General features: G+C 41.8%; 1 protein-coding gene across 4 annotated transcripts in view; it reads right to left on the bottom strand.

The window, feature by feature from the left end:
- Positions 1–16238, bottom strand: part of LOC122801123 (guanine nucleotide exchange factor DBS-like) — a 3406519-nt gene that overhangs the window by 349850 nt on the left and 3040431 nt on the right. For all 4 annotated transcript variants that reach the window (XM_044070650.1, XM_044070651.1, XM_044070652.1 and 1 more), the window contains exon 27: positions 9332–9447. In XM_044070650.1, the coding sequence (XP_043926585.1) occupies positions 9332–9447 (116 nt within the window). The remainder of the gene's footprint in view (positions 1–9331; positions 9448–16238) is intronic.

Here is a 16238-nt window from a genome sequence, read left to right as displayed (position 1 = left end):
TTACCTTTTCTTCCTTTTGTGCAATTTACACAAATTAGTATCCTACTAATAAGGTAGTTTACTGGTTTTGTATACCTTAATTTGGGAGACTATCTCCATTGTGTCATGCAAAATAGACTCTAAGGTAGAGTATTCACCAGCATTGATGGTATGAACAAGTTCTGACCAATTCGCTGACTTAATGTTCATTACTGTGTTTTGTAAAGTTTGAAAGTCCACGTCATAAATATTGTAATTTTTATATTTCTATGGTGTGGGTAATAACCAAGAGAACTATACAGAGAAATTAAACAATATTCAGAGTTACTAAAAGGGGACTGCACTTGGACTTCAGTGATCTGAGTTGGACTGCTGGTAAATACTAAATGAAGAATACTGTCACCTCTTGTAGGTGAATTAATAAGTTGACTCACATCAGAATTTGCTAAACAGTCTAAGACAGCCAAGTCCTATTTGCTAGTAGATGAGTAGTTCGACCAATTTATATTTGGGTAATTCAAATCACCTATCAAAATAACAAATTTATGCATGAAGTGAAATTTAAGAAATGCATTGAATTCATTATGAGTTTTTAAGTCCATATATGGGTTCCAACAAGAACATATCAAACTTATACTATTTCAGCCAGATGATATATATATATATATATATATATATATATATATATATATATGAAATCAAAATTAAGAAAAGGAAGACTTGTACTGAAGTGTAGTGTTATAAAAAGAAATGTACAATGAACCAAAACAACACCAACACAGCCAGATTAGGTCCTTCACCTCAATGAAAAAACAGGGTGTTCAGTACAAAATCCAAAGAAAACATAAAAGTATAGTTAAAATAATAACTTTAATAAAATAAACAATCATAACAGATCTAATTCAACATGAATACAGACCAATAAATTGCTTTAGTTTGGATCCTTGGTATGTGCATCTGTGCAATTACATTGGTCAGTTAAGACAAAGATGATTTTTGATTGGACATTAGTATTTTCAAATGCTGTAATGTGGTTTTAGCAAATTAGATGTGAAGAAGGGTTATAGTAACTAATCTGGCTGTGTTGGTGGTATTGTCTTGGTTCATATATATATATATATATATATATATATATATATATATATATATATATATATATATATATATACACACACACACACACACACACACACACACACACACACACACACACACAAACACACACATATATATCAACTACTATTGTATCAAAATTGATATTAAGTGCTAATAGTTTATATGACAATTCATTTATCAATATTTGTACACCCCCTCCATTTAGTTAAAGCTGAAGGCACTCTATCTTCATGTAACTAGGGAAATTAAAATTGTAGAGTTCCACACCTCAGGGATAACAAGAATGTCAAAGTTCTCATATTGTGCTATGAAAAGCAAGTCTTGCTATTTGTTCCCAATGCTTCTATCATTACAATAGTATAGGTTCAGAGTATTATTAAGTCTACTGCACCCTGCTATTCTTGACTAAGATGTGATATATGGTCTACAAAATATTGCAACTTGGAAGCTAGTTTTCTATAAAAATAGTTTGACCCATAGTGACTCAAACATATTCTGTCCTTTGTGAACATATGATAGTCTCAAATAAAGTCTTTTCAGTATTTTAAGTACACATTATACGTGGGTGCATAATTGTCTTAACCAGCTATTAAACAGTACAGCCCCATAGGTTCATAGCTAAGTACTAGGCTAGCTGCCTTTGAGATTGGCCTTACTAATCCTATGGATGATAATAATATATTACTCCTAATGATAATAAGTGGTATCATACCATAGATAATCAGAGGGGATCCATGCATGGAATAAAGCATTTAAGAGCTACCTCTGTCCATTAGTAGTACAGGGGGCAATCCTGGAGTCAATTTTCTGTTGTCCATCTATAGATCTAAATTGTGTGTGTAAATGGACAGGGATCTACTTTTTTTATATGGATGGGAAGTCTGTTCCACTGCAACATTATTCTCTGCAAAATATACCTGTCTCTCCAAACCTTTATGTTCACATTGCAGAAGAGGTTTAGATCCTTAGACCAAGTATTTCTAATCTCAGTTGACTTGCTGACGTGCACTAAACCCATCAGTAATGGATCAGAGGATGCCTTGCATGCCAGGCACAAGTCATCTGATAGCAGTGTGTTGGATACTGAGTATAGTGACAGAGGTTTGAATTGGTCCATGTAGGACATGTTGTATAACCTTGTATAATTTTAGTAATGTATCACTGTGGGTGTTACAGTTGTTGCAGCTAACAGATACATGCCAAAGGGGGCATTATATTCATTGACTGGCCTAGTGAGGGTTGGGTAAAGGGGACAATAACATCCAAAGATCTAGACACAATCCCTTTATTTATAAGCTGTGCAATGTAGAAGGACTTTCTTACAACAATAGATACATGGTGATCAAAAGTAAGGTCACTGTCAACATAACTTCCTAAATCCTTAAGAACTGCGTCGTCTCTTGGGGTGTATTGTCAATGTGCTTGTTCCCATGGATAGATGACTAAAAGAAGGGTACAAAGATGCATTTGTTGGCATTTAGTTTAAGACCTTCCTGAAGGATGGCTAAATTATTTGGGGATTCAATGACTGCTCCTAGCTTACAGTCATCTGCAAACTTAGTCAGCCAAAGCCCTTTGGTATTGGCTTTTACTTCAGAAAAGTAGATGCCAGACAGGAGAGGTCCCAGCACAGACCTCTGGGGGACTCCACTGGTGACTGGTCTCTTTGTGGAGGTAACTGCCTTTGTTTTAATTATCTGCATCTTATCTGTGAGCCAGTTGGCAATCCAACAGGTGACATAGGGGTTTATTTTTAGTTTATTAAGCTTTTCTATTATGCCTGAGTAGGGAATTGTGCTAAAAAATTTGGTCAGGTTGAGGTATGTGATGTGCACCATTTTGCCTTCATCCATTGCTTTGGTGACCTTTTCAAAAAAATCCACTAGACTGAGTAAGCATGAACTGCCCTTAACAAATCCAAACTGAGATGGGTCTAATATTTGGAGGTTCTCTACGTCCTGATTGATTAACTCCCTGATAAGTCTTTCCATGGCTTTGCACATGAGGCTGGTGAGAGTTATAGGTCTGTAACTGTCTGGGTCTGTGGAAGGTTCCCCTTTATGCAGGGGAATGACTGCAGCTGTTCTCCAGTCACCTGGTACAAAAGCAGCATGTAGGAGACTGAGACTGAACAGTGTTGTTTGGGGTGTGGCTAAATTGTGCTTCATGTTATTTAAGATGCAGCCAGGGATATTGCCAGGACCCAACATTACAGTGTTTTTAGTTTTTCGTAGCACTTTTAGGACTTTGACTTGTGTTATAGCTGGAGGTGAACCAATCTCAGGTATATCTTGAAGGCAGACATAGGGGAGAGAGAGGGCTAAAGATAGAGATAATTTTATCGGCCAGTAAGTTTGCTATATCTTCAGCCTCAGTGTAGCTAACATTGCTCACAATCAGCTCAGTGCATCGTTGCATTGTGCTTTGAGATTATAAACATAACTCAAAATGTCTTTTTATTGTCTATAGCTTAGGTAGCTATTTTAGCCTCAGACTTGGCTTTGGTGGATTTTATTAAGCTGCTGAGTTGTTTATTTCAATAGCAAGGGCTCTAACATTATAGGACTTACTCTTCTCAGTTTTGGTCAAAATTATTTTACGTTTATTATAAAGCTTGTTGATATTACGGCTCCACCATGCAGGTTTGTTTCTGGTTTGCCCTGCAATCTTTCCTATTGGCTACAGCTGCTATGTCTTGGTGTGCAAGTAACCATTCCATCTAGGACATGGAATAATTTTACCAAACACTACCTTCACTTTGTTCTTTTTTAAGACTTCAATAACATCAAATTAAGCTCTTTTCATATAATTAAGAAGGGTATTTTTCAAACGGTTAGTACCACAATGAATATATAGAGTAGTGTAATAAACCTTTACCTTGAGTAATTTCTTTAGTAATCCTGGGATGACAGTTAAACGTAGTCCAGAAAGACTCTAAATAATATCACAACTCGGATGAATATCCTTTAACTGTCTCCTTTTGTCTTTTAACATAAAATCAGTTAAAAACAAAATGGCTTTCCTATTACACATATGAGTGTTCTGAGATGCTTTGTATGATACAGTAAGTGTTTTTATTGGACATAGTGAAAAAAATTGTTATGATCAAGTTTAGAAGGTTCTAGAACAGATAGACTCCCTAATGTTATTCACTTAATTATTTTTACTTAAAATACTGTTGCATTTTGCTGACTGTTGTTTATTTATTTTTTTACTATTACAAGAATTAACTATGATTTCTGGGTATAGGACTAGTGGAGGAAGAATATTTAAATGACTGTCAGTAGTCCCACAGTTAGTCATCACGTCTGTTAATCTTCTCAAAATAAGATGCTCGAGTATTAGCTGAGTCAGGTTTCAACACTCTCTGAGATTTCAGTAATCAGTTTGGTTATTACCTCTGCATCCTCTTTTGTATAATCAGTGAAGTCTGACAGATCAGTTGAATCAGCAATGTAACTGGTTTTAATATCAGTGCTTAAAGAATTAGTAGATTCATTACTCTTATTAAATTAATATTCTTTACTAATTGCTTTTGGGAGACTTCACTTACAGAACAGCCGAGAGAGGGCACTTTCCTTTTTATTTAGATTATTGAAAAACAACCTTGTGCTTTCTTTCTATTTGCTGCAGTTTTACATTCTGAGGAAATACATGTAAGAATACTAATCAATGACCTCTCATGCTCACCTGTTGTACTTCAGGCATGGTCCATGAAGCTGTTCTACTGACATTTCTGTGAATGATGGCCATCAAGGTAATGGATTGCTTTGGTCACAGTCATACAGCACTACAACTTCCTCAGCTACATCTGTTGTTGAGGTGACTTCAGCCAGAAATAACATCCTTAGGGTCCTGGCGGTCATGATAGACATGATTTATAGTCACGTAGCATGTTACCATCTAGTCAAGGCTATTGTACAACTATTGTAAACCCTAGTAGACATAGCTCTCATGGGTAGTGGTTTCCATTACACTCATCAAGGATGTGCATGAAGAGGGTCAGTGAGGTATTCTGTTTGACGTGTATGGAAAGTCTATTCCAGAGATGAGGCAGCTTCTGGGAGACAAACCGGTCTATCCAGCAGGTTTTTTTGATGTCACATATTAGATTCAGGCCTTTCGAGCAGGTAATGTCCAAGGAGTTAAACTTACTGATATGGAGCATCTCTAGTAGGTCAGGGTGTGAGATTGTCTTGTAGGTGACACACAGATCACCCCTGAGCAATCTGTATGACACAGAGTAGAGTGATAGCGATTTAAGCCTGTCCGCATATGACAGGTGTTGGAGGCTATGGATTCTCTTTGTAAGGTACTTCTGTGGTCTTTCCAGTTGGTGCAGATGTTTGGAGAGGTACATATCAAAGAGGGTGCTATACTCAATTACTAGTCTAATGAGGGAGGAGTATAGAGAGGTTATAACCTCCTTTTTTCTGGATACAATCCCTTTACTTATGAGATAAACCAAGTAAAAGGCATTTCTGACCACTGCTGTTACATGATGGTCGAATATGAGATTGTTGTCAACCTGAGTACCCAGGTCTCTCATCACAGGTTGTATACTTAGGCGGTTGCCACTGATGTGATAATCAGCAAGGGCTGTGTTTTTGCCGAATGGTATGATGATACATTTTTTTGCATTTAACTTGAGGCCATGACTTTGGCACCAGTCATTAGTTGCTGTGAGACCCTCTTGCAGAATGTTAACATCATTTGGGCAGACAATGACAGCATCCAACTTACAGTCATCGACAAACTGGGGCTCTGAGAAGTAGGGGTCCCAGAACAGATCCCTGGGAACTCCACTAGTGACAGGTCTACTATCAGAGGTGGAGGTGCCTATTTTGACCTTGAGGGTCCTGCCAATGAGCCAGTTGGCCACCCAACTGATAAGACAGGGATTTACTCCAAGTTGTCTTAGCTTTTCGATGATGCCTGAGTGGGGGATTGTGTCAAAGGCTTTGGCCAAGTCAAGATAAGCTGTATGTACTGACTTTCCCTCATCCAGGGCCTTGGTGACAGTCTCAAAGAAGTCAACCAGGTTCAACAGGCAAGACCTGCCCTTGATGAATCCAAACTAGGTGGGGTCAAGTGCTTGGAGATTGCCTATGTCCTTGTTTATGAGATCCATAATAATAGGCTCCATGGCTTTACAGATCAGACTTGTTAAGTTAATGGGATGATAGTTTCCAGGGTCAGTAGTGGCTCCACCTTTATGCAAGGGGATGACAATGGCAGTTCTTCACTCTGCTGGAATGAAGCCTGTACTTAGGCTGTGGTTGAACAGGGTGCTCAATAGCGAAGCTAGTTTTGCTGGAGATGGTGCAGAATACAGCCTGGGATACTATCAGATCCCATGGAAGCTGTGTTCTTTGCCTTGGATAGGGCCTTTAACACTTGATCTATGGAGATGTGAGGTGTGGGACAAGTATCGGGGATGTCGAAAGGGCCTTTGGTGGGGGACAGTGGGGTGAAGTTAGCGCTGAACCTATCTGCTAGCAGGTTGGCTAAGTCAACAGGATCAGTGTAAGCGATACCATTAAGCACTAATTCGGAGCAGACCTGGGCTTTACCATGGAGGTTCCTGACATAACTGAAGAAGACTTTGTGGTTTCCCTTTATTCTGAAGGCTAGTTTCAATTTATAATTGGCTTTGGAGGTTTTCACTAGTGATCTAATTTGCTTTTTGAGGCTAAGGATGGAGTTTTTCCAATTTGGAATTTGTTCCTTTTTACTCTTGGACAACAGTTTCTTCCTTTTGTTGTAAAGCTTGTTGATAGAGGATGTCCACCAGACAGGATTGTGTTTCCTTGAGGAGCAGGTTTTAGTTCTGTTGGGTATGGCTGAGTCCATGCAGATGTACAGGTGCTTGTATACTGCATTGGCGTACTGTTCAGCATAGTTGTCTGCATCCTCTGGGAGGGGGGGGCAGTGGTGTGAAGCTACTAATACCATTCCTTAGGAGGTTACAGTCAGCTTTTGAGAAGTTTTTTAGCCTGATTACAGCTGGGGGGGGGGCTGGGTGGGAAAGAAATGTCGAATGAGACAGACTGATGATCTGATTTCACCAGGGAAGAACATACTATGTTGTTGAGTACTAGGTCCAATATGTTTGATCCTCTTGTTTTAAAAGTGCACTGCCTGGTCTAGGATGTTTGTGTTGATGAAGTCCAGGTAAAATTGTGCCTATGAGTTACAGCCAGTGTATGTTTCACAATCTATAGAAGGGTAGTTGAGATCTCCCACTACTAGGATATTTGGTTAGATGGTGATCACCTTTAATAGGTCTAGGCAAGAGTTGTGAGCTTCATGGGACATAGGGGCAAGCTATAGCTGGCCAGTATATGGTAGGCAACCTTGTCTATTGGGATTTGGATGTGAATGAACTCCAGGGCATCATTCTGTTTAGCCAACCTAGAGTTGTATTTACTGCAAATGTATAGTGAGACACTTCCGCCTTTAGCTCCTGTCTGTGCTGCTGTTGGTCTGAATGTATGGAAGGCACTGAAGCCTTCCACTGCCAAAGTACATTCTGATGCTTTAAACTAAGTGTCAGTAACAGCACAGAAGTCTACAGTCTCCAGAGAGAGGAGAGCTTTTAGGGTGTGGAATTTCTTGTGTAGGCTCCTAGCATTGAGCAGTAACAGCTCAAGGTTGCGTTGAGTTTTTTTTTTTTTTTTGCTATATTGGCAGTTTTGCCATTCTGACACTGCCTAAAATGGCCGTAAGAGGATGGATACAGTTTTAGCTGATATCCAAAAGCCCTGGGGAGACAGGTGCAGACTATCCTTGGTAAAGCAAAGTGCTCTGTGAACCATGTCCTCCCACGCTGCTAGATATCAGATTCACCTGGAGTGACATCAGAAACTAAGCCAATTGTTACAACCAGTCATTTTCTGTTCATACTGTGGCATCATCCTTTGTGAAAGTAGAATGCGGTTCAATGCCAGGCATGTAAGGTGGAACTGAAAATTAGTAGAAAGATGGATGAACAGATAGATAATGAATTGATGGATGAAAGAATGAATGGATGGATGGATGGATGGATGGATGGATGGATGGATGGATGGATAGGTAGATGAGTGGACATTTTTTTTTATTAAATCATATATTCTAAGAACTTTTTGCCTTGGTCTTCAGTAGTAAACAGGTTTGACATACATCAACAAAGTAAAAAAATGAAATGTAGGTATATCGCATTTAGTCTTGCTCATATAAGTTTTGCCTGGGCCATCCAATTTCCTTTGAAAGGCATGCCAAGGTAAGAAGAAACTGGAGTAACAGAGAAAGCATTTAAAGACTATGGGGAGAACAGGCAAACACCAAACTGACCTCAACCACTGAACAGATGTGAAACATGTTCCAAAAGGACAATCTGAAACAATGAGTCACAGTACTGGTTATTGCATAAGAACTCTTCAAAAATATAATTTCAGTTTTGATAACCAGGCATTTTCATGTGTGATCTGAGACAAACAGGGAGCTGACAGATTACACAGTGTACTACAGATATGACAACAGCGACTTCACAGAGGAAGTTTAAAGGCCAAGTACTTGAAGTTATCATGACACTGTAAGCACTGAGAGATACAATTCAGTAGATTAATGCAGCCAGTATAATGTGACAATTGTGCCACGTCTTCAGTAACTTGGATACCACATAAGCAGCTTGGAACTGGGGCTGGGGGGTGAATAGGGCATTATGACACACATCAATCTCTGGAAGCACAACAGGCAAAATGGGAACAAAGCATTCATAAACCAATTAAGGAAACAATATGCATGACAGACTAACAAACTGACACCTCAAATGACATTGGTTAGCCCCAATACCTATTAAGCATCTGTTTATATTTACATTTTTTGCAGGCTTATGAAATGGGCAGCAATGTTTAATAATACGACTGTCTGCTGGTTATACAATAGGACTGTCTAATCTATTGCTAGAAACCAAGTTCAAACATCATCACCTTCACTCATTTAATAAATTCAGGGAGGTACGCCATGGATCTGTGCTAGTTCTGCTGCATTGCAAGAGAAAAGGGGAAGTGCAGTCTGCCATTGGTCCTTCACTACATCCCATCATTCCAGCTGAATAGTGGAATCCTACTACACTCTTTGCCACTTCATATAGCTTGCTTAAAATGTTTCCTCTGTAAAGAACATGCAGTCCAATATGTGAACATTTAATTTTAACCATTTTCTTTTCATTTTGACATTCATAAAGACTACATACCTCTCATTTGCCTGGAAGTGGGACTTGAGGAGTCATTCCTTCTGTTAATTACATTAGGATTTGAAGATTCCAATCTGTTCTCTTCATGCAGTAAGCTGCCTGATCTCCGACTGAATCTACAGAAAAAGTGAAATATACTCAGCTAAATGAAATACAAATATTAATTATGTAAGCATACTACAGTGCTGCAAAAATGGCAAAATGTACATAACACCAAGTTTTGCAGACTCACAATAAATAAATATTTACTAGGGCCAAAAGTTTGCTTGTACACATTTGTACTGGGTCCTTCTAGGATATATTTTTCCTAGAAATATTAACATGATAAATTCAAACAAACAATACATTTTTTATTTGGAGCTCACAAATGGTAGAAGATTAACTGTCAAAAATTTATAAATTTTCAGAACTGTGTTCAGCAATCAGTAGTTTTGGGAACTGAACAGCAACATTCTGTCATTACCCACCTCCCAAGTAGAATACATTCTAGTTTTACCTGTGGTTTGCCTAATGAAGCCACCCTATTTTATATGAGGATTGAAATGTCAGTTTTCTGCCACTTTGAGTCTTCTTTTGGGCTGATCATATTGGCACTTCTGGCACTCCCCACCACCGGTTGTTCACCCCTCACTGTGGTATCATACAAGCCTCTTCGGATACCCTCTAGCAGCTTTTTGCCACTGGCTTGGAATATTCCCCTTGCTTCTCCAGGAGCAGCACCATCTCTATGTCCTCACAACTTATTTGTGTTGAAGCTCCTTCCTCTCGTCAGTGATTGGTGGAGCTTCCCACTGACCAAACATATCTCTCTCTGATACCTTTGATTGTTCCACTGTCCATTGTTTAACATCTGGTCATTATCTTCTTAATAGCTGTGTAGGTGGTAGTGGTGGACATCATGGCAGATAATGACTGGCCACTTTAGCAATGGATGTATATGCTGTTTCCTACACTGCCATATAGGCATATAATGGTGTGCACAATATTAACAATCTGATGAAAATAAGGTACTAACAAAGTACAGTTGTGTACACTTACCATAACTGTAGATGTTCAAGTGTCTTCACTGTTGCAGTCATCACATTTTGGTTATCCCTGTCAGGGTAGCCCTCGGCCAGCCTAAATACCAGAGACTTAGTATTTCTGCATTGGTTGCTGTCGCTTGAAGACTAATGTCAGGTTGTCAGGAGTATAAAGGAAGGCAGCCGATCCCATTATATCAGTTTTTCTTGCCTTAACCAATCAGGAGCTCCCAAAGTAGGAGGCCAGGCTCTGGTGGCAGGACCCCACCAGTGGAAAAAAAATACCAATATGTCCCTTGTAAGGAAAGGAGAACAAGGAAGAAAGGTAACAAAAAGAAAAAGGGGGAAGGAAGGTAACCAGGACTGCAACAGTGAATACACTCAAACATCTACATTAATGGTAAGTGCACACAACTGTACTATGTTCTTTGTGTTTCATTGTTGCAGTCATCACATTTGGGTAGATTCCCAAAGCTGAAGAAATGGGTGGAGGCAGTCAAGGATGCTAGGAGCTGGCTAGCATGCCCTGCAAGACTGCAGAGGCAAAACCTGCCCTGGATTTGGAAAAGAGAGGCAGGTGGTAATGTTTGGTAAAGGTGTGAACAGATGTCCAGGTGGCAGCCTCCAGGATGTCCCTTGTGGGGACCCCTCTGAGAAATGCTGCAGAGACGGAGGCTGCTCTGGTGGAGTGGGTCCTTACTCCCTTGGGGGGAGGCTTGCCATGTTGCTTGTAGCAGAAATGGATGCAGTGTGCTATCAATTTGGAAATGGTTTGCTTGGAGATGGCTTTGCCTTCTGCCCCTGAAGCAAAGCTAACCAGCAGTTGATCAGATTTTCTGAAGGGTTTAGTCCTGTTCAGGTAGTATCTGATCTGTCTGTGCACATCTAGAAAGTGCAGAATCCTTTCCCCTTGTTTTGAAGGTTAGGAAAGAGGGTGGGCAAATGGATGGATTGGTTGAGAGCCACACTGGATACCATCTTGGGCATGAAGGATGGATTAGTTCTGAGGGATACCCTGTCTACATGGAAAATGATGAAGGGTTTCACTGCCATGAGTGCTTGCAGCTCAGAGACTCTTCTGGCTGAAGTGATAGCCAGGAGGAAGGCTGTCTTCCAGGAGAGAAATTTTAGCTCTGCAGAAGAAACTGGTTTGAATGGAGGCAGAGCGAGCTTTTCCAAGACAAAGGTAAGGTCCCAAGCTGGTGTTGGTGCCCTTCTGGGGGGCCTCAAGTTGTTAGCCCCTCTGAGGAGTTGCTTGATCAGAGGGTGTGAAAAAAGAGGCTGCTCAGTGGGAAAATGAGCAGAAATAGCAGAGGCATGAATTTTTAGAGGAGAAAGAGAGACCACTGTGTAGTAGGTCAGCTAAGTAGTGCAGGATGAGCGGGATGGAGGGTTTTGCCATATTGGCTCCCTTAGCCTGGATCCAGGTGCAGAACATTTTCCATTTATCTGCATAGGACTTTTTGGTACTAGGGCATCTGGCCTCTCAGATAACATCCAGAACCTGTTTACTGAGGAGGGCAGATTAGTCAGGTTATAAGCCAAGCTGCCAAACTGAGTGTCTGCAATTGGGAGTGCATGAATTCCCCTGCCCTCTGGGTTGGGAGGTTGTGAACCTGAGGAAGATTCCATGGGGGCAGTGGGGACAGGCTGTGCAGGAAGGGGTACCAGTGCTGTCTGGGCCAGTCTGGAGCTATGAGAATGGTCCTTGGTTTTTCCTCCCTTATTTTGATCAGTACCTTGGGAATGAGGGGTAGGGGAGGAAAAGCATAGATCGAGAGGTTTACCCAGGGGAAGGACAGGGCATCCACTTTCCAAGCCATGCAGTGATGCTCCCTGGTGCAGAATTTGCTGAGCTGATGGTTGGTGTGGGAGGCAAAGAGGTCGACCTCTGAGGTTCCCCATTTCTGAGTTATTAGTAATAAGGTGTTTCTGTTGAGCTGCCACTCGTGGGGGTCCAACAGTTTTATGCTTAATTGGTCTGCCAGGGAGTTGAAAGAGCCTGGCAAGTATTGTGCTAACAGGTGTAGATGCATGGAAGAGGCTGTGAACCAAAGGGTCATGGCCAGCCTGCAACGCAGGTAGGAGTGAGTCCCTCCCTGTTTGTTGATGTACTACATCACTGTGGTGTTGTCTGTTTTGATCAGGAGAACCCCTGGAGAGAGAAGGGGCTTGAAAACTATCAAGGCCTGCTGCACAGCCATAACCTCTTTTAGATTAATTTGCAGGGGGAGTTGCTGGGGGTTCCATTGGCCCTGTATGCACCTGCTGTCCAGGTGTGCACCCCAAGCGTAGTCTGATGCATCTGTGGTGAGGGCCTGGGCAGTGGGGTGTGAGGAGAAGGGCAGTCCTTTGTTGTGGGAGCAGGCTGTTGCCCACCAAATAAATTCCTCCCTCAGGCAAGGAATAATAGGCAGAAGAGTTTCCAGATCTTGAGAGTGTTGACATGAAAGGCTATTTAGGTACCATTGAAGTTTCCTCATATCCAGTCTGGCATATGGAATGAGGAGTATGCAAGATGTCATGAACCCCAAAGCTTGCAGGATTTCCCTTGCAGAAAGCTGGGGCCTGGTGACCAGTTGAGAGAAGTAAGCTGATAGGAAACTTTGTTTCTCTGGTGTTAGGCATGCCATCTGGGATGCTGTGTCCAGACTTGCTCCCAGGAAGATTATCCTTTTGGTGGGCACCTGTTTGGATTTCTTTTCATTGATTGTGTACCCTGAGATTAGTAGGTCCTTTACAAAGGCCAGATCTTTGAACAGCTTTTCCTGGCTGTCGGCCTGAATAAGGCAGTCATCTAAGTAGGGGATAAATTTGAATATTTCTTTGTCTGCAAAAAGCAATGGCCGGAGCAAAGCATTTTGTGAAAACTGTGGGAGCAGTAGATAAGCCAAAAGGAAGTGCAGAGAACTGAAAATGTGGAGATCCTGCCCTGAAGCGAAGATATTTTCTGCAGGACTCCCTGATGGGAATGTGGAGGTAGGCCTCTTTTAGGTCCAGATTGACTAGCCAAGTGTCCTTGGACAGCATGGGTAGTAGCTGCTGGAGGGTGAGCATTTTGAATTTTGGGATCACCAGGAAGGTGTTTAGAATGGACAGATTGAGGATGGGGCACCAGCTGCCCTCTTTTCTGTGTACCAGAAAAAGTCTGGAGTAGAAGCCTTGGCCTATTTGCCCTGTAAGAATGTGTTCTACTGCTCCCAAGGAGAGCAGGGTATGGATTTGCTTTTGAGCCTCTGCCCACTGATTTGGAGGTAGATCTGGGAACTCTTTGGGGGTTGGAAGGGTGAAGGAGAATTTGTACCCCTGAGACACAATGTTCAGAACCAATTAGTCCTTGGTAATGGTGGCCCAGATGCTTGAGTGAAAGGAGAGTTTTCCTCCTAGGGGTATGTGATGGTGGGCAGAGACGAGGTAGGGAGGGGGTGAGTCATTGTGAGTTTTTGCCATAAGGGGGTGGCTTAGAACTCCCTGACTTTGAAGTGGAGGCAGTCCACTGCTTAGATCTCTGCAACCCATGGGAATGCTGTCTTGGAGGTTTGTTTGCATGGGGCCTAGGCTGGCCCTGTTTACTAGGTGCAGGAAAGGACCAGTGCATGGAAGAAAATGCCTGCTGAACCTAGGGGGCTTACCTGTAAGAACTCTTTAACAGTCTGCATAGATTTTACTTTTTCTTCCATCTTTTTTAACACCTCTTCTGCTTTAGTACCAAATAAGTTATCTTTGCGCAAGGGTGCATCCAACAATTTTGATTTGACATGGTCTGGCAGGGGTTGTTTCTTAAGCCATGCATGTCTTCTAATGACAGATCCAGTGACTGGTGCCCTGCAAGAAGCTTCTAGGGCATCAAAACTGCAGTGCAAAGTGTGTTTAGTTACGTGACCAGCAGAGTGCATTAATTCCTGTAAATCTTTAGATTCTGCCCATTCCGGAAAGGAGGAAATTTTTTGTTTAAGGATTTTCAAGATATGTTGCTGAGATTTAACCTTATGGAACTGACAATTGAGTGCCCTGAGAGCAAGAGTAGCTGAGGTGTATACTTTTTTACCCCAACTGTCCAGTGCTCTGGAATCCCTGTCTGAGGGGGTGGGATTCTTAGCTGAAGTAGCTTTAACCCCTTTTGGGCCTTGAGTAATGGCCTCAGGGTCCACTGTTGGGTTTTTAAAGAGAAGTTTGTGAGAGTCAGGGACTCTGTAGTACCTGTCTGGCTTTCTGAGAACAGGAGGAAGGGCGTCTGGAGTCAAGCTGGTTCAAGGAAGACATCATCTACCACATCTAGGACTGGGGGGATGGCTAAGGGCCTGTGCTGTGGAAGGTCCAGAAACTCTCTGAGTCTCTTTTTAGACTGTGGGTAGTCTTGACTCTCCCATTTGAAATGCTCCCTTAAAGTATGCAGGGTTTCCCCAAAGGAAAAATCCTCTGGGGGAGAGGCTGAAGGAATACATTCCTCTGAATCAGAATCCTCATATGTAGAGAGGGGCTGCAAGTCTTCATATCAGATGAATCAGATTCATCTGACTCTTGTTCAGACAAAACTTCTGGAGACAGATCTCTTTTTCTTTTTGAGGGAATGGCTTGGCTTCCCCTAATCAGCATGATAAGGTCCCTCTGCCATTCTAAGCATTTGTGACTGAGGCAAGGGAGCAGGCACCAAAGAATGACTGGAAGGCAGTTTCTTAGGGGTGGTTCGACCCCTGGGCCTAAGGAACTCAGTTGGTTTAGAAAGAACGGTAGCCATGAAAGAAGGCATCAGTTTATGCCTAGAATCGGTGTTGCAAAGGATTTCCTCGGCAGCCGGTGCCTGCTCAGCGGCTCCGGACCCATCCAAGGTAGAGATGACCGCAGGATCCTAAGAATAAGAAGAGTTCTGTGGCATATCAGACTCAGAAAGGGTCTCGGTAGAGGCCTGCGAATTAACTGAAGGGGGCATCAGGGGCTGCGAAAGCGCCTCACTGAATTCCGGAGGACTGACGACCAGCTTGGCTGTAGCGTCATCGGAAGGTTTAGTCCTGTGCGGTCTGTCTCTGTCTTTATCTTTACATTTTTTCAGAAGGTCTGCTGTCAGATGTCTTATGGAAGCCATATCAGAATTCAAGGACTGTAAATGGAAAAATCTGGCTACAATAAGGACCCGACGATGAATAGTTCTGACATTAAACAAAGCACAGAACTGACACTGAGGGACGTCGTGGTCTGGGCCTAGATAAGTGACGCAGTAGGAATGGAAGTCCCAGTGTGGTATCTGCTTTCCACAGGTGAGACAATTATTAACTTTTTCTGACATCAGTTAGTGCAAGAAAAAAGGATCCCCAATGGGGTACTGACTTCAACTTCATTTCGGAAACGAAACTCAGGTAGCGGCCAACCAGCACTCATGCAAACTGCTTCTGCTTAAGGCTTCATGGCAAGAAAGACTGATGTAATGGTGTCGGCTGCCTTTCTTTATACTCCTGATGACCTGACATCAGTCTTCAAGTGACAGCAACCGACACAGAAATTCTAAGTCTCTGGTATTCAGGCCAGCCAAGGGCTACCCCAGCAGGGATAACCCAAATGTGATGACTGCAACAGTGAAACACAAAGAACATCTAGAGTTTAGAGCTGCATTATAGACCAATGGTTTGTTTTTTTCCCCAAGTCAGGACCAAACTCTTCCATTTAACTGTTTATTTATTTTGTAGATTTTTTTTCCCTTTGGATAGCAATAGACACGTGTACAGATCTTGTCTTTCAACATAATTTACAGTCCTAATCTGAATGTCTTAACAGAGTGCGTCTTCTTTTTTTAATCTTACATTTTTGTCACAGTCTTCATTTCTTGTTTCATAGTCAGGAATGGAAAGTCAAACACTCTTTGTAATGTCAGACAATTTTATCATGAATTC

Source organism: Protopterus annectens, chromosome 4.part1, assembly GCF_019279795.1.
Source record: "Protopterus annectens isolate FY-2018-M chromosome 4.part1, PAN1.0, whole genome shotgun sequence".
NCBI lineage: Eukaryota > Metazoa > Chordata > Ceratodontiformes > Protopteridae > Protopterus > Protopterus annectens.
This window is presented reverse-complemented; position numbering and strand designations above follow the sequence as displayed.